The sequence below is a fragment of the Aethina tumida genome, chromosome 4 (genome assembly GCF_024364675.1).
Source record: "Aethina tumida isolate Nest 87 chromosome 4, icAetTumi1.1, whole genome shotgun sequence".
NCBI classification, from domain to species: domain Eukaryota; kingdom Metazoa; phylum Arthropoda; class Insecta; order Coleoptera; family Nitidulidae; genus Aethina; species Aethina tumida.
In genome coordinates, this window is record NC_065438.1 from 23,880,774 (window position 1) to 23,897,387 (window position 16,614).

General features: G+C 38.4%; 3 protein-coding genes across 3 annotated transcripts; 1 reads left to right on the plus strand and 2 right to left on the minus strand.

The window, feature by feature from the left end:
* The first annotated feature begins 47 nt into the window (after window positions 1-47).
* On the plus strand, window positions 48-14,824 carry LOC109602079 (E3 ubiquitin-protein ligase lubel). Its single transcript, XM_049966441.1, has 22 exons — window positions 48-148; window positions 1,033-1,116; window positions 4,640-4,805; window positions 4,857-4,999; window positions 5,049-5,189; window positions 5,736-5,859; window positions 5,912-6,072; window positions 6,132-6,356; window positions 6,410-7,409; window positions 7,608-7,918; window positions 7,972-8,145; window positions 8,197-8,382; window positions 8,546-8,680; window positions 8,734-8,997; window positions 9,052-9,259; window positions 9,309-12,631; window positions 12,707-12,904; window positions 12,961-13,329; window positions 13,383-13,730; window positions 13,787-13,947; window positions 14,376-14,544; window positions 14,682-14,824. Exons 1-22 carry the CDS (start codon window positions 143-145, stop codon window positions 14,709-14,711), a joined length of 7,926 nt encoding a protein of 2,641 aa, XP_049822398.1. The 5' UTR covers window positions 48-142; the 3' UTR covers window positions 14,712-14,824.
* On the minus strand, window positions 930-3,940 carry LOC109602096 (uncharacterized). Its single transcript, XM_020018425.2, has 2 exons — window positions 3,730-3,940; window positions 930-3,675 (listed from the first exon to the last, which is right to left on the minus strand). The coding sequence occupies exons 1-2, from the start codon at window positions 3,862-3,864 to the stop codon at window positions 2,149-2,151; spliced, it is 1,662 nt and encodes a 553-aa protein (XP_019873984.2). The 5' UTR covers window positions 3,865-3,940; the 3' UTR covers window positions 930-2,148.
* A 547-nt stretch (window positions 14,825-15,371) lies between the features above and the next one.
* On the minus strand, window positions 15,372-16,612 carry LOC109602098 (uncharacterized). The gene is made up of 3 exons (XM_049966447.1): window positions 16,241-16,612; window positions 15,930-16,179; window positions 15,372-15,872 (listed from the first exon to the last, which is right to left on the minus strand). The coding sequence occupies exons 1-3, from the start codon at window positions 16,342-16,344 to the stop codon at window positions 15,393-15,395; spliced, it is 834 nt and encodes a 277-aa protein (XP_049822404.1). The 5' UTR covers window positions 16,345-16,612; the 3' UTR covers window positions 15,372-15,392.
* Between the last annotated feature and the right edge of the window lie 2 nt (window positions 16,613-16,614).

Below are 16,614 nucleotides of genomic sequence, written 5' to 3' on the forward strand. Positions count from 1 at the left end.
TCAAGGAAGCGGTTCCAAATTTAGAACCGGCCGACGGTTTCGAGGCGCTCACGCCAGTTTTGCCTACGAGCTCTCTTCAGCTATGTGCATCGGGTTTTGACCATCGTATTTTTTTAGGTAACCTAAGGTTACGACACCCCAGATGAACGTAAGTAAACGCCCTTTTTTCCGTCCATTATTTTTTACTTTAATTTTTTCTGGTGCTTGCATGTGCGGCCTGTTGGACGTTGTGGGTGGGATGGTGGAAGAAAAAGATCCAACAGGTTGTGGATTTTTGTTAACCGGTGTGAACCTGACTGCGGTTTTTGAGAAAAACAACCGATACTTAATTTATTTATTTGTTTTTGGACCGGCAGTAAGGTTCGATCGCCCGGATTGTTAATTCAAGTGCATCCAAAAATAAACAGTGGATTAGCCATGTTTACCAGTTTATGTCATACTATTAGCGAAACTTTTTTAACTCCTCTCTGAGCAATTTTCAAAGAGGCTTTTAAATATTTAATTTAGGTGGTTTCAAAATATTTATGACACAAACTGAAAGAAATAAACCATTTAATTATAGATCGTGGCTAAGGAAAGATGATATTATAAATTTCCTCACGATTTATTGTAATTTTAGAAGTTTGTCTTGTTTTAAAAGGGTGATTTATGTTACTTTAATGTCTAAACACTAATAATACTCACAAGAGTTTTAAGTTTATTGTGCATGTGTTCTTTGATCTAACCCATTTGAACCGAATTCCGGGTCACAAACCATCGAAAATATAAGACACTAGAATTATTGTTGACTAATAACGTTCTAAATTTCGGTCTGGCACCGATTCAAATCGCAACGAGGAAACGATAAACACAAATTCGAGGACTGTTGCAACTAAAACTTACTTGTCTAACACAGTACTTACCTTCAAAGTCTTGGTGAAATAAAAGGCTTGTTTTTCAAAAAATATTTATTGTGAATAATATAAAATACAACTGATATTATGGATATAAATAAAAGGTAGTGATCTTAATTATTACAATTTCCTGTTTCAGAATAAAGACAACAAATGGAGGCCTATGGCCATTTCCAATCCTTCCACCCGTCTCAGAATGGCACGTAACATGCCACAGTGGGTGGTAAGTTAATATATTATTTTCAAAATTAAACGCATCTAACTTGAAAATTCGATAAAAAACAAGTTTGTACCTAAAAACAATTCGAGGAAATCTTTAACAAAGGTCCAAACCTTTTTTGACGTATGTCAATGTGACAAAAAATAATTTCCGAAAATTTCATTATGAAAAAAATTAGAGCCAATTTTCAAGTTAGATTTCGAGTCACCGTTTTAAAGCTATTAATTACTTGACTTCCTAAAGTAGTAGTTTGTTTTCACTAATTCAAAGATATTTGGTATGTTTTTTTACAAATATTATTACATAGTCAGTTCAAAATAAATCGCGCTTGTTCGACTTTCTAAGATTTGATGAGAGAAAGCAACATGAGGGAAATAAGCAGGTCTAAATAATTTTCTTGATTACATCAATATAAAAATAACTAAAATTACTAATATTGCATTTTTTAAAATGAAAATTAAAAATAATTAAAAATACAATGATATATAAAATATATAAATATTACACATATATAAAACGAGTCTTAAATATAGACTAAACTCCATAAAAAATAGAAAAATATATATTCACAATAAAAAAGTCCTCCTGCTCATTTCGTATGATAAAAGGTGCTTTTTATAAAATATGTACATTACTGATGATGAGATGAATAAGTCTTATTTCTAACAGTAGGTATATAAAAGCTTAACATTAAACTTTAATGTAAACGAAAAATAATGGGAATAAAAACCTAAGTCTAAAAAACGTGAAGTTACAAACAATCAGGGCGAAAAATGGGCAGAGAGTCAATAACAATGGTGCAAATAATCATATATCAATTGTTTCTTTTTTGTTCCACAATTTTTTTCGTCCAAACCAACGGTTTACAAGTTTTCAATTTAATAAAAATATAACACAATAAAATTTATATAAAGTACGAAAAATTTTCACCATAAATAAATATATAACATAACAAAACAGAAAAACATGACCTTTCGATTTGGACGTTGAACCGTACGTCAAACAAAAATAAAAATGTCTCACCTTGTGTCTGCACTAATTCTCCTCACTCATCTCCTCGTCCGGATCCTTTTCGTTGGTCTCGTCCGACTGTTCGCCGTTTTGCAGATCCATTTTCAGACCTCCCTCGTCCGAGTCGTCATCGTTATCGTTCTCGTTCTCGTTCTTCTCCTCCGCATCACTTTCATATTCCATTTTAATGTCCGGCTTCGTCTCCCCCTCCTCGTCGCTCTCCTCCTCAGGCTTGAGCACGATGTCGGGCGTGACGTCGATCGCCTCCGACTCCTTGTCCCCCTCCTTGTTCGGCTCCTCGTCCTTCTTCGTCGCCCCGTACTTACTCCGCCCGAACACCTTGTACTTGTACCCGATGTCGTCGCGCAGGTGCAGCTTCCTGTGCAGCTGCATGTACGACTGCGTGGAGAACTCGCGGTTGCATATGTCGCACCGCGCGTTCTTCACCCCCTTGATGAAGTATTTCTTCTTGTTCTTCTGGTTGTGTTTGCGCACCTTGTGTCTGAGCAGGCCGGTCGAGCTGTTGAACAGCCTCTTGCAAATATCACAGACGTACTCGCCGGACTCGGTGGGCTTGAGCTCCTCATCGGTGATGTCGGGCGCGGGACTCGGGAAGTCTTGGAGGGTGAGCGACTGCGCAGGCGCGCCGTGGCGCTTCAGGCAGTTCTCGTAGTCGGACCGCAGAAAGTATTCGGCGGAGCACACGTCGCACTTGAACGGCATCTTCTCCATGTGCAGCAGTTTGATGTGGTTCCGCAGTCGGACCATCGAGTGGAAGGTTTTCTTACAGCGTTCGCACGCGAACTCGCCGCCTGAACTCTCGAACGCGGGCGACAGGAAGTGCTGGCCCGAGCTCGAGAACTCGTCCTGTTTCGGGAGTATAGGAACATAATTGTTGTGTTTGAGTAGGAGAGGTTTGTTGCCGTTGACGCCGTTTTCCGGTCGTTTCGAGTCGATTTTCGACGGGGATATCAGCTCGTCCCAGTCCTGCTGTCCCTCGTCCAACTCGTTTCGGTCCTCGCTTTCGTCCAATGTGAAGTCCAACGGGTCCAATTCAACGCTCAGTTCTTCCGTTTTCGATTCGGTTAGGAGTTGGTTGACGGTTTTGTTTAGGTCCTTTTTCGTGCCGTCGTTTGGGGCGATGGGAACGAACTTCTGAAATGTGTTGTTGATGTTCAGAAAGACGTTTTGATTTGTGTCCTTGGTTTTGGTGGTCGTGTCTGTTATTGTTGGGGTTGTTGCGTTGGTCAAATTGGTTGTGGGGATTAGGTTTAAAAAAACGTTTTGAAATGAGTTTGCACCTCCGGTCTGATTTTGTGTATTCACTAATATTTTTACAAATTTCTGATTAGGTAGGATCATACAGGGGATTTGTTGCACGTTTTCCGTTGGTTTGTTTGGAGATTCGTTCTTTTTCTGATTGTCTTTCACTATCTGAGCGTAATTTTTCAAAACGTTCGAGGATTGTACACATTGTTTTTTAAAGCCGTATGCGATGTTCAGTCGTTTAATGCACGGATGGCACAGCAAAGGCTTGAATACGTTCCACTCCTAAAACCAAAACATTTAAAAAAATGTACACAAACAAAAACACAAACAACTCACCACTTCAGACACACAAAACTGCAATTTACTTAACAATGTTTCGCTCGGTTCGTTCTCGATGTGCGCCAAATCAATCAGGCTTTTATCGTACTTCAGGCAAACGCGACAGAAATTTGGTAGTGTAAACATTGTCATATAAAATAAATCATAAGTCCAACAAAATATTATCAAGTCGAAAACTGTCAAAGCTTTGTCAACTTGTGCGCCATATTAAACACCTCATAATATAAAAAAAATCAGTGTTGCCAATGGCCAACCACCAAAACCAGCTTTAAAATAAAGCGCGAAGTTTTCGTATATTTTTGGCGAGACGCATGCTTATTTTTAGTCGGCTATTTTAGGTTTATTGACGGAAAATTAATGGTTTATCACCGATATTTTAACAGCACACTATAAATTTTTAAGAACTCTTTATGGTACATTGTTGCAGATGATCCAACAGCTGAGCGCAAAATATGAGACATTTCGATTTAAATAAAAACAAACAGTATATTAAGTTTATAATTATAATGCTTATAAATAGACGAACAGTATTACTGTACTATTCTATTAATTAATTTTACTATATTTAAAAAAAAAAACACAGCACAGGCATCTTAGATATGCAACCACTGTCACTATACGCAGTAATATGGGTTGCGTAATTCGAAGTATATAAGATATTCCTTAATTAATAAATAAATTCTTAAATAAAATATTTTGTTTATTTGAAATATTAATCTAATCAATATCAGAAGTTGAAATTATAGTTTTATTTACTAATTTATTAATGTTCGAACCATTTTTTTATAAATAATGAATGTAGAACTTTTAGAAAATTTAGATTTTGATTTAATTGTCGTTTATTTGCAGTTTTATAATATTTTTATTTAAATAATTCAGTTATTAATATAAATATTTTTTATCTTAGACCAAACCGGGATCGGGAGCGCCTCCACCTCCCGTCCCGAAAGACGACACAAGAAACAGAAGCAACTCAAAGCCAAACCAGCTCCAAGAACCAGACTATGAAGTAATAGAATTCGGCCAACAGTACTCCAACGCACCACCCCTGTTACCCGCCAAAAACGGCAACAGTACGTAATCAATTACTTCCCCCTAAACAATAAATAACGAGTACCACCTAGGTTTGAAACGCGAAGGAAAACACTGCCAGCTCTGCGGCGCGTCCAGCCCCTCAGTGCGTTGCGAAGAATGCACCCAAATCTTCTGCGTCTCCTGCGACGACATGTATCACCGCCACCCCAAACGCCAGTCCCACATCCGAAGGGTAAGCGACACTCGCAGCGCGTAAACCGCCTACAATCCACCTGTTACAGAGCGTGGACAACGTCCGTCCCCCGCTGCCTCCTAAGGGAGAACCCGCATCCGCCCCAGTGCCGCCCCCTCGTCGTCACCGCCGCAGCGGCTCCGTAGGCCCCTCGCCGTGCCCCAGTCCCACCCCCAACCGCCACAGTCAGGTAGGCAAGCCCGACTTTTGTTGTCCTAGCTGACTGTATCACACGCTAGCTAAATGAATACGAACATGTAAATGGTGTAAATAAAAGTTTATTGAGAAAAAATGCGCCACGTCTCTGAATCAAAGCCTTCTACACGAGCCGAGGTCTTTTACTTTGGTGACGTTTCTATTTAAATGCTCTTTAAGTGTTGCGGAATGGAGTACTTTAGGATTTATATACTGAAAGAACTCCATTCTAAACTTTTAATTGTATTCATTTTATTGTAGATCAAGTTCTTATGAAAATGTCAATTTTGTACATTCTCAGTTTCAATTAAAGCAATTTTTAAGTTGAAAAGAGTATTTTTTTGAATAGAAATGCCCAAGTACCACACACCCCTACAACTAACACAATTAGGAAACACACGAAATTAACTGAGTGGTCTCAGTTCGGTTGAGCTTTTACTTTTTGCAAAATAACTGTTGGCTTATATTAATTATGATCCGTTGGAGGTAAATCCGTGGTTTGAAAGCAATACTCGAGGCGATAATGTGGCTAATCTTGTAGGGTTTTCAACCTGTCCAAAGGAAGGATGTAAATGCCTTCTCGTTTAAGGACAAAATGAATTCGCTGAAACGTATGATGGGAAACCGACCACTTCCACCAACACCCACGTCTCCAAACTTTTCTTGTAAGTACGAAATATGTGCCACCGCAACATAAATTAACAAATTTAATTGCAGCATCTCGTTCAGAGTTTTGTGCAAGTCCACCAAACCTAAACAGATCATACAGACCTCCAAGTCCAAGTCTTTCCCTTCAAGAAAGATACCGGCAGCATCAGATGGCGATGAGAGGAACGACTCCAAATCTCCCATCAACAGTGTCATCAGAGTTCGAACAGGTACGTACTAAACCGGCAATTGTGCTATCAAACCAATCTTATTAATTTAATATTTACAGCCTCCAAGCAGAGACAGCGGTTATCCAGATTGGGAGCAGGAACAATGGCGTGGCAGATCCGGCAGCATGTCCGGCTCGGACGCCGGTGGAAGATTCCGGAAGCTCAGCAACACATCCTGCCCGCCACCCACAAGAAACCTGCCCCACAGCACTTCAGTATTCGACCTGAACGCTATGCAGCCGATGCAACATCACCACCATCACGGATTCGTTCCGATACAATCGGTAAAAATCCTTAATTACTGCGAGGAACAATATTAAACTTTGTGGTGTTTCAGGCGCAGTCGATGGCGCAGCTGAACTGCCAGCCCTGCTGTCAGCCTTGGATGGATCAGTGGGGTAATCCCCAACACGGCAGCAACATGAGCCTGAACATGCCCCAAGGTTATCCAATGAATCCGATGTGGATGGGGACGTGGCACGGTCCACCACCCAGTGGTTACCCGTATCCGATGCCTCACGCACATCACGACCCCAGATCCTACCACTCCAGACCTGCGTCACCTACGCACAGCGTCAGATCTAGGAAGTCGACGTTGAGCAGAAAGAGTAGGAAAAAGTTTAGGGAAGTCGAGGATTCGGACGAGGAGGATTTCGACGACAGAAGATCTATTAGAAGCGAGAGGAAAAGTTTGGGAGGCAAGAGATTCGTGGAGAGGCAGGTACCACTGCGGGACGCAGCATCAATGCCTCGGGAGTTGATGAGACGCAACACAATTGATAGGGTTGAAAGAGTTGACAGGGGTGACAGAGTCGAAAGAGGTTCGGCGGCGAGAAGCAGAAGAAGTGTTCGAGAATCTTCTAGTGAAAGCGAGGATGACGATTACGGATCTGACAGTCAGAAGGAAAGTGAAGTTTTAGAGGAAGAAAATGATTCACCTTACGATAATAATGTGGAGGATACAAAAGATGAAGTTATAACAGAAGTGCCGGAAGCATCGTGGGAATGCGAGCACTGCACGTTTGTGAATGAGCCAGGCACTAGAGTTTGTTTGGTTTGTTGTAAGACTCCAACGGCTGACGCCAAAGTTGTTACAAATAAACCACCTGAGAAAGCATCAAAGCATGCTAAGTCTAGTATTAAGAGAGAACTGTCTCCAAAACCTAAGTCAAAGGATGCAAAATTACAAAGAAGTGCATCCAGTGATGACTACAGTAAGGATTACAGCGAAACTGAATCGGTTTTGAATAAACTGGGAAAGTTAAAGATGACTGAAAATATTAAGACGCCAGAAGTGAAGAAAATAGAAGAAAAGACTACTACAGAAATCAAGAAAGGTAGGACGAGTAGAAAGATTTCATTTTGGCCTGGGACCAAGTTCACCTCTTTTCAGAAGTAAAAAAAGCCAAATTTATCCCAGTTGTGCCGTCCTTAGAATTATATTTGCCTGTGTGTGTGTAATCTACTAAATTTTGTTTGTGATTGTGTGATCCTACTAAATATGTGTATATGTAATACTTTTCCTGTTTTTACAGGAAAAGGAGAAGCTAACGTGCCCGCAGAAAGTGTAAGTGAACAAGAAGAAATTATAAGCGAAAATTCAGTTAACTTGTCATTGGAAAACCTATCGGTTAACAAAAGTGTTGACATATCTTCAGTGAACAGCAGTGAAAGTGAAAATCCAAAAAGGAAAGTGTCTACTGGTGTCGGTTGTTCTCCAATTGATATAATATCTGGTGAAAACGTAGCGAGTGAATCTAAACCCAAGTCTAACAGTAACCAAGACAAAATTATGGTAACAACATCTACTGGCACGTCTCCACCACCCCAAAGCATCTCCACTCAGGTACGTCGCACTAGGTCAACATTAGTATTTTTTTAACAGGAGTTTGTTTCCAGACGTACGAAGATGTACCGCCAGTCGATCCCAATAAATCTCCAAGAGCATCAAGTAGATCAAGCAGACGAAGAGACTTGAAACGATCTCAATCTTTAAAATCTGCCCAAAAACGAGGCTCTGAGTGGTCGTTGCATCGCTCTTCTAGTCGACACTCCTTTACTACCGACTCACAAGTGAGTTACTAAATCTTCGAACGTTCTTCGCATCTAAACGAATCATTTTAGAGCCTTCCGGGAAGCAGAGAACAAAGTCCTTTCTCATACGACTACGAGGACGATAATTACATGGATCGCTACAGCCACAGGGACAGAAAACCTCCAGTGAACACAAGGTTATCTCATAGCATCATGGACTTGAGGAAGCCGGATTTATACAGAAGACCGAGTCAGCACGATCTAGGATATTACAGGGTGCATTTTAATTTGTCAATCGCACTTACTAACCCCCATTTATTACCCACATAAGGCTTTGACTTAGAGACCCATTTTATTCATTTTAATGGTACACTGTTTGCATTAACATGTATTTTGTTCATTATCTTATGGTTACTTATATAAGGTTGAAATGTTGCAGGAATCACTAGAACCTCCAAGTCACAGAAACAGATCAGAGTCACTCAACCCGGAACGATTTGAGTATTTAACTCAAATGGAACCTAGACATGACACTTTCAAATCTCAAGGCTTAGAACTGGTCAAATTACTACGAGTAAGTTCCCAGATCTACTTCATTGAAGTTAACCTAACACTACGTTGTTACAGGAAGCAGAACAATACAAGTATACAGCAGACGAAGTTCAAGCAGCGATTGTACAGTGTAAAGATATGAACCCCATAGAATGGCTAAGGGAACACTGGGATGCAACAATTGCCAGTGTTCAAACTTTAGCTACTCAAATGGGAAGAGAAGGTCCCATGAATATTGTGGGAACTGTCTCTGAAAATGAAGCCAGAGAAGCCCTTAAACAACACAAGGGTAACTTGTGGCCTGCTGTTACAGAATGTGTCGAACAACGTCAAAGAAAAGTAATAAAAAAGTTTTGAAGGTAAAAAACTTGGTACTGAATGTTTTATTTTCAGTATGCAATTTTGGCTTCTCGTGGTGACTTCAGTAGAGAAGACATAGTGACGGTTTTGACCGCCCATCATGGTGACTTGGAGGCGGCTTACAATGAGTTGAGCAAGACTCAACTGAAGCCGTTTCTAATGCGGATTTGGGGACCGCCAGTCGGTACTGAAAATGAGGCAGGTAATGAGGGGGCTACTCTAGAACAAATCAGGGGCGAAGGTAAGTTTAAACCTTATTAGTTACTTTAATTAACCCTAGACAATTTCAGAACCTGCTACTGAGAACGCAAAAAATATTAAAGAAGAAGCAAAAGCGGTAAGTACAGATATAACAAACGCCCCTGAGGATAACATTTCGAACGTAAGTAATGCCCCCTCAAACGATTTAAAAAAAGCCCGACAGATCAAACACCAAAACTCTTTAAAAGAAATTGAGGATGAGGTTTTAAAAAACTTGGAGGACATTAACCGACTTAGTGAAAGTTTAAATAACGAAGAATTCATGGAGGACATGCCAAAGTCTGCCAATGAACTCGCTAAAAGTAACACTGTTATAAACAAATTTCCTAGCAAAATCGTAGTCGAACCCCCAACTCCAAAACCTAAAGTTTACGTTGAGAAAAGTAGTACAGTTATACAAGTCGTCGACAATGATTACTTGATACCGTTTCCTACTGGTATCGACCGTAGCGATTCTAGAAGTACCACAGATAGTAGCGATAACGAACCATACGTTGAAGCTGCAGCTGAACCTTTTGACAGCCCTGTTAAAGAAGAAACTGCACCTGAACTTGTAAAAAGTCAACCAATAGCAGAGCCAAAAATTGAACCCGTCGATCCTCCAGTAAATTCAACAGAAATAATTCAAGTCGAAGCTAAACCTAAAACTAATCTTAGTAGAAAAAAAAGTGTCAGTAAACTAAACATTACATTGTTTAGTAATAGTCAACCCGAAAAAGTTTCCAAACCAGATACTGAGCCACAACCTGAAGTTATTCAAGTTACACAACCTGTTCAAAGTAAGGCAAAATTGGCTGAAGACGTTGAATCTCCAACGAAATATGAAGATGTTGTTTTAGAAAGTAAAGCTGCGATAGTTTTAAAGCCCACAAGTAAAAGAGAATCAACTTCTGCCACCAGAGAAATTTCTGATAAACCTGAGAGTGAAAGAGAAATTTCAAACGTTGAAGAAGTTGAAGAAATGCCTTCTACCAGTAAACTGGATGCTAACATTACTAATATTGAATCAAATTCTCACGAAAGAGAACCTTTAAACCCACCTAAAGAAGAAGCTGAAACAGTTACTACTGTAATTCAAAACGATGGGAATGTTGATCCTGAAGTAGTTCAACCTAAAAATGTTGAACTTGAAAATGATAGTAATAATTTAGTAATTAACCAGTCAACTATAAACACTAACGCTCAGAACGAACCACCTTCACAGTCTGATTTTTTAGGCAATAACGAAAAACAAGTTGTCGAAGAAACAATAACACAATCAGAGCCACTAATTGTGGAACAAATTGTTCCAGAAGTTAAAGAAATTCCAACTGAGGAAAATTTCCAACCTTCAGTTCAGGAAGAACATCTTCCAGTTCCACAAGAAGCTCAGATAATAGTGGAGGAACGAGAAGATTGTTCAATGAGTAATTCTTTATTGCCAGAATCAGAACAAGACAATCACATACAGAGTGAACCAATTCCTGAAGAACCAACAGCAAATATCGAAGAATTAGTTAAACCATCCAGTTCGAAATCACAGGTGACTTTGAAAAAGAAACGATCACAAAAGAGGTCGAGAAAAAGAGCACAGAGAACGCAAAGGAGTGAATCAACAACAAGCACAACAGAATCTAGTAGTGAAGTACCGGATAACACGGAAGCTGAATGCAACACAGATGATAACGAGAAACTGAAGGAAATTGCTGAACATGATAAGGTCACTAGACATACAAGTAAATTGAATAGAAAAAAAGGTATTGCGAAACACGAAAGTCAGAAATATTCAAAGCTGAAGAAGAATTTTGTACAGAGTAAAGTAGAGAAAAAACAAGAACGTCTCAGTGAAAATAGTGAAGATATTTCTTCGGATAACAACAATAATATTAAAATAGAGGAAATTGTAGAAGATAAAGAATGTACAGAAGAACCACTAGTAACAGAAAAAAATGAAGAGAAAATGGATGATGTTAAGATTGTTGAACCAACAAAAGAGCCTGAAATAAAACAACAAGTGGAAAAGGCAACAGAACACGAGCCCAAAGAGATGAAGAAGATCAAAAAATCTAAATCAAATAAAAAAATTAAAGACGAATCAATTAAGAAACATAAAGAACCCGCAGAAGATAAAGAACCAAAAGAATTAAACAATGTCGCTGAGGAAAAAGTTGATGATGAGAATAAAGGAGATAAACAAATAAATGAATTAAATAAATCATTTGATCAAGACTCGATTGATAAAGTAATACCTAATGTGGAACCAAATGTACCAACTGAAACAAAAAAGGAAACAATTCTTGAATCGGACAAAGAAAATGAAAAGCAAAGTGAAGAATATAAAGAACAAAAAGAAGAAGTAGTGAGAGAAGAAAAATTGGAACAACCAAAAACTTCCACAACAATACAAATGGCTCAAAATAAGCAAAGTACAATTAATCAAGGTAAAAAAGCGTCGAAAATACCAATTTCCAGACAAAGATCAATTTCTAAATGCGAAGTAAAGTCACCAGAAGTGCATCCTAGTCAAAGCAAAATTCCTATAAAAACACCTCGGAAGAAAAGCATTTCAGAACAACCACAAAATACCAAATCAAATGTTAAACAACCAGAAGTCACAGTTCTGATTGTTCCTGAAGAAAAAGCAAAAGTCCAACCAGCATCGACATCTAATAAGAAACAAGAGAAGAATACATTTCGTAGCAAAAGTGATCCCCAAACTGTCACAGTCGAAAGTAATACAGATCAAAAGAACATTCCAGAGGAAACTGCAAAAAAGAATTCTAACAATAGTGTTAACATAGAAGAAACTGCTAACGATTTAAAAACAACCTTCGAAGCAGTTAAAAAACAGTTAAGCGATCCGACTTCTAAAAGGAGCCATTTAGTTAAAAAAAGCTCTATGGACTCGACAACCAGTTCGACCAAACAATATTCCTACACCAAGTCTTTAGACAACGACAGTGATTCTTCTGTATCTGATAGCAACGTGGAAGAAATTCTCGAACTCAGCACCGATGAAGAGAGCTACGAAGAATTCGAAGATGATTTCGAGGAGGTGGACGAATCCGCCACCGAAGATTACGAAGAGTTCGATTCAAAAAACTTAAAGATCGCCGAACAGCTCAATATTAACATAGCACAATACAGCGACAAAGTAAACGAACTTACTTCGAATTTGAATCACAGGAATAATTTAAACAATCAAAGTATTGAAGAGACTTGCGAATCTGAAGAATACGTTTCTGATGAAGAAATTGACGAAGAGGAAGGAGAGGAGGAGGAAGAAGAGATTCAGGATCCAAAAAACGGTGAAATGATTAATTTAAATGTGCAGGTGGAGGTGAAACAACCTACAGAACACGAACTAATGGAGGTAAGGCCGTTCGGCGACTCGTCAAGGTACAAAACTTTCTTTAAAACATTTACTGACTTCAGTTTTTTGCTTTAGAGACAGGCGAGGAGATTTCTGGCCGAAGGGCAAGTCACCAACTATCAGCAAGCCGAACTGGCAGTTAGTTTGATGGCGCTGAACTTCACCACTGAGGAAGCTTTGGAAGCTGTACAAGACTGTTACAATTTGGACGCTGCAATCGCTTATTTACAACAAGATTGTGAATTGTGTGCAGGAAAATACCCCATGAACAAGGTCAGATATGATGTAATTAATTTTGTAATATATAAACGTTAAGTTGTCGTTTTCAGATGATTCCAATGTTAAAGTGCGTGCACAGATGTTGTGAGGACTGTGCCAGGAACTACTTCACAATCCAAATAACGGATAGAACCATCATGGACTGTACGTGCCCTTTCTGCAAATTCCCAGAGCTGCATGACGCCACAGAAGATGAGATTTCGGACTACTTCGCTCACATGGACATCCTACTTAAAGGTCTAATAGAGCCTGCAGTTCATGAATTGTTCCAAAGGAAGTTACGCGATAGAACCTTGATGCAAGATCCCAACTTCAAATGGTGCGTGCAGTGTTCCTCTGGATTCATAGCTAATCCAAGACAAAAGCGACTTATTTGTCCTGATTGCAAGTCCGTCAGCTGCGCCTCCTGTAGGAGACCGGTAAGGGTTTCAAACAGAAAATTTGAGCCAAACTGTAGTTATTGAATTTCTAGTGGGAGAAACAGCACGAAGGGATAACCTGCGAACAATTCGCCGAATGGAAGGATGCCAACGATCCAGAAAACCAAATTCAAGCAGTTACGAAACACCTGGCCGAAAACGGAATTGACTGTCCGAAGTGCAAGTTCCGTTATTCCTTGGCCAAAGGTGGTTGTATGCATTTCACTTGCACGCAGTGCAAGCATGAGTTCTGCTACGGTTGTGGCAAGACATTTATGATGGGGGCGAAGTGCAAAGTCAGCGCTTATTGTGCTAAGCTTGGTTTACATGCTCATCATCCTAGAAATTGTTTGTTTTATCTTAGGGATAAAGAACCTGGAGAGCTACAGCATTTGTTAAAGGTAAATAACTTTAGTTATTATTTTGATCGTGGACTGGAAGTTTTTGTTTGTTGTAGCAAAACAAAATAAGTTTTGATACTGACGTACCAGGGGACAAGGAAGAAAACGCAAGTGCCCCTAAAAAGTGCGCCGTACCTTTGCAAAAGGAGACGCCTTCTGGTTTGTTAGATACGATTTGTAATGGCGATGTTCTTCCCGGACAAGCTGGTCTTTGCAGGTAAATAGACATTACACGAGATTCAATTTTATCAATATCATTTTAAAACATGAATAAGAGTGGGTGAAGATGATTATGGGACAGTTGTGAAAAGAGGGTTGGTTATTTTTTAGGATGCACTATCTCGAGTATTTATGTAACTTAATACGTCGTCACAAAATCGATCCGATCGGTATTCTATCGGCGGACGATTTAGAAACGGTGGTAAGACGAGCCGCCAAAAAACTGCCCCCGAACGCGTACGGAACACCAAGAGACATGTACAGGTTCCGACTGCGTCAGGTACAAGATAAAACCCGCTCCACCCGCGCTTTTTTTTATCATTTCACCACCACCCATACATAAAAAAGAGAATAAAACAAATATATGCATGCATCCCCTTGTGGATTGCCCTAACAGTTGTATTTTTCTTGTGTCGTGTGACGTAGGCAGCACTACATCGAGTATTTGGTTGGGCTCATTGGCAAGAACAGGGTGGACCCGATCTCGATCCTCGACCTGGCCGAAATAACCCAGGAGTTGCGCCGTCGCGGCAAAGAACTGCCCGAACGTCCGGCCTCATGCATGGAGTTCGAATACAAGCGAATCTGCGCAAAGGTACGTTCCACTCGCTTCCACCAATGTGCCCAACCATTTTTTTCAGCTATACCCTTGTGGCATGCTTTTTTTCGATTGTTTTTTTTTTCGTTTGTTACTGTTCATAGAGATAATGGTTGCTTTTTTTAATGTTTCAGATCGTTGTGGAACAAATACCGCTGGAATGAACTGCGAATACAATTTTCCATTGACAATTTTTCCTGTGTGATCGTCTTAGGTGTTTTTGTTATACATGTAATGCATAGAATGTTAAATAAATACTTATTTATTACTTTTAAAACTTCATTTATTTCAATTCAGCAATTAAAACTCACAATTCAGCTAAACATTTAATATCACATGTTTACAAAAGTAATAACATTTCTTAACAAAAACATAACAGAAAACAATTGTACTCCTTAAACAAATAATTTCTTTGGTGATTTACATGTACCAAATGTAAATGTTCCAGATTCAATTTCCATTTGTCAAGTATGAAAATAAGTTCTAATTTTTTTACCCAAAACCAAAATTTATAACATTTTTTAGCTATGAAAATTGAATAAAGTATACTAAAAAATTTTCTATAGAAAATCTATCTACACTAATGGATTAAGTACCTTCTGAAAGAGTATAACAAAATTTCATAAAAAAATATAGATGCTTATAATTTTGTGGAAAACTTGAATAAACTGTCAAAAATGGCATAAATTTTCTCAATTTTCAAGAACATTAAAATTAGACAAAAAAAAAAAAATTTAATGGGTGTCAAATGGACCACACTGTATATATATTAAAAATTGAAGTTAATTAATTATAGTAAATATTACTTAATAAAACACTTAACATTTGTAAATGTAACAAGTTTATTAAGTCAATGAATTCAAAAAGAGCTGTAACTTTGACACTGGTGAATTTTCAGGAGTAGAAGATAATTGATTTTTCAATTTATTCAAAGAATTCTTCTTCTTTTTTGCACTTTTACTGTTTGGATCAATTGTTTGTAATTTAGGTTTTTCTTTAACCTCAGGTTTTGGTTTGAATTTCAAATTTTTGAATCGTATTGGTGTTTCTGTTTTGTCAGACTTGTCAGGTTTTTCTGGAGTGTCTGTTATAATCACTATGCTGTCATTTGTTTTTTGATTAGATTTTGTTGAAGACGGCGTCACTTGATGTTTTGCATTGTTTTTATTAATTTGCAATACAACATTTTTATTGAGACCTGCAAACTGGTCCTTTTTCTTCTTTTTCCTTTTTGATTTTTGATTGACTGGGCCAACATCTTTTAATTTTGCAGGTTTGGTTAGGTGTATATTTGTTTCTTTGTTACAAAACTGACATGTAATATTCTGAAAAATAAAACAATTGTAACATAATTAAATGATTAAATGTTAAATAATATTTACCAATGTGTTATCAAGTTTGTTACCAATATGCTTCAAATAATTTCTCTGGAAACTTGTAAGTTTTTTACTCACATCATTATTTTTCTTTAGAACTCTGTTTGCAAATTTGGATCTTTCATTTTTTTTAATTTTATACACACTTTGTCCATTTTTAAAATATATCAAACATTTACTACATTTCACTAAGTTTTTTTTTAGTCTCGTAGGTAAGTGTAATTGTTTGTTGAACTCTAACAACGTACATTTTGTTCTAGAACGGAAATATTTTAAAATATATTTGTTGCCAGTGTTGGAATATATAGTGTACTTACGAGTAATTCGTCAATAAAGCGGGAACTTTTAAAGAATCATTCAGCGCCAACTTGTGTAAAAAAGTAATTGATCTTTGTGCAATTTCGCAACTGAGTTCATTCATATTGAGCAAAGACTCCTATGTTAAAGTTGAGTAAATATTATTCCACACTGTATTGTCGTCTACATAACCTCAAAAAATTATACGAACTGCCGATAACATAGGAATCTCATCGACCTTCCATCAAAAATGTAGGAACCTGCTTTACGCGAACGTCCCGCCATCTGCCGGCGGCGCCGGCCAGGCCGATTTGAATTCTAATCAAATTAAACGTAATTTCAATTAAACGGCGCATTTCTCGCCCGTCAAAATTGCCAGTAAGGAAAAACAATA

What these genes read in the sequence shown, in the direction of transcription:
- LOC109602079 (XM_049966441.1), top strand. An exon ending in GCCAGTCCCACATCCGAAGG is followed by an intron (nt 5,000 to 5,048) that starts GTAAGCGACACT and finishes CACCTGTTACAG; the next exon opens with AGCGTGGACAACGTCCGTCC. An exon ending in CAGAACACGAACTAATGGAG is followed by an intron (nt 12,632 to 12,706) that starts GTAAGGCCGTTC and finishes TTTTTGCTTTAG; the next exon opens with AGACAGGCGAGGAGATTTCT.
- LOC109602096 (XM_020018425.2), bottom strand. Translation starts at nt 3,864, where the DNA reads ATGACAATGTTTACACTACCAAATTTCTGTCGCGTTTGCCTGAAGTAC. An exon ending in AGTTTTGTGTGTCTGAAGTG is followed by an intron (nt 3,676 to 3,729) that starts GTGAGTTGTTTG and finishes TTTTGGTTTTAG; the next exon opens with GAGTGGAACGTATTCAAGCC.
- LOC109602098 (XM_049966447.1), bottom strand. Translation starts at nt 16,344, where the DNA reads ATGAATGAACTCAGTTGCGAAATTGCACAAAGATCAATTACTTTTTTA. An exon ending in GCTTTATTGACGAATTACTC is followed by an intron (nt 16,180 to 16,240) that starts GTAAGTACACTA and finishes TTTCCGTTCTAG; the next exon opens with AACAAAATGTACGTTGTTAG. An exon ending in ACAAACTTGATAACACATTG is followed by an intron (nt 15,873 to 15,929) that starts GTAAATATTATT and finishes TTTATTTTTCAG; the next exon opens with AATATTACATGTCAGTTTTG.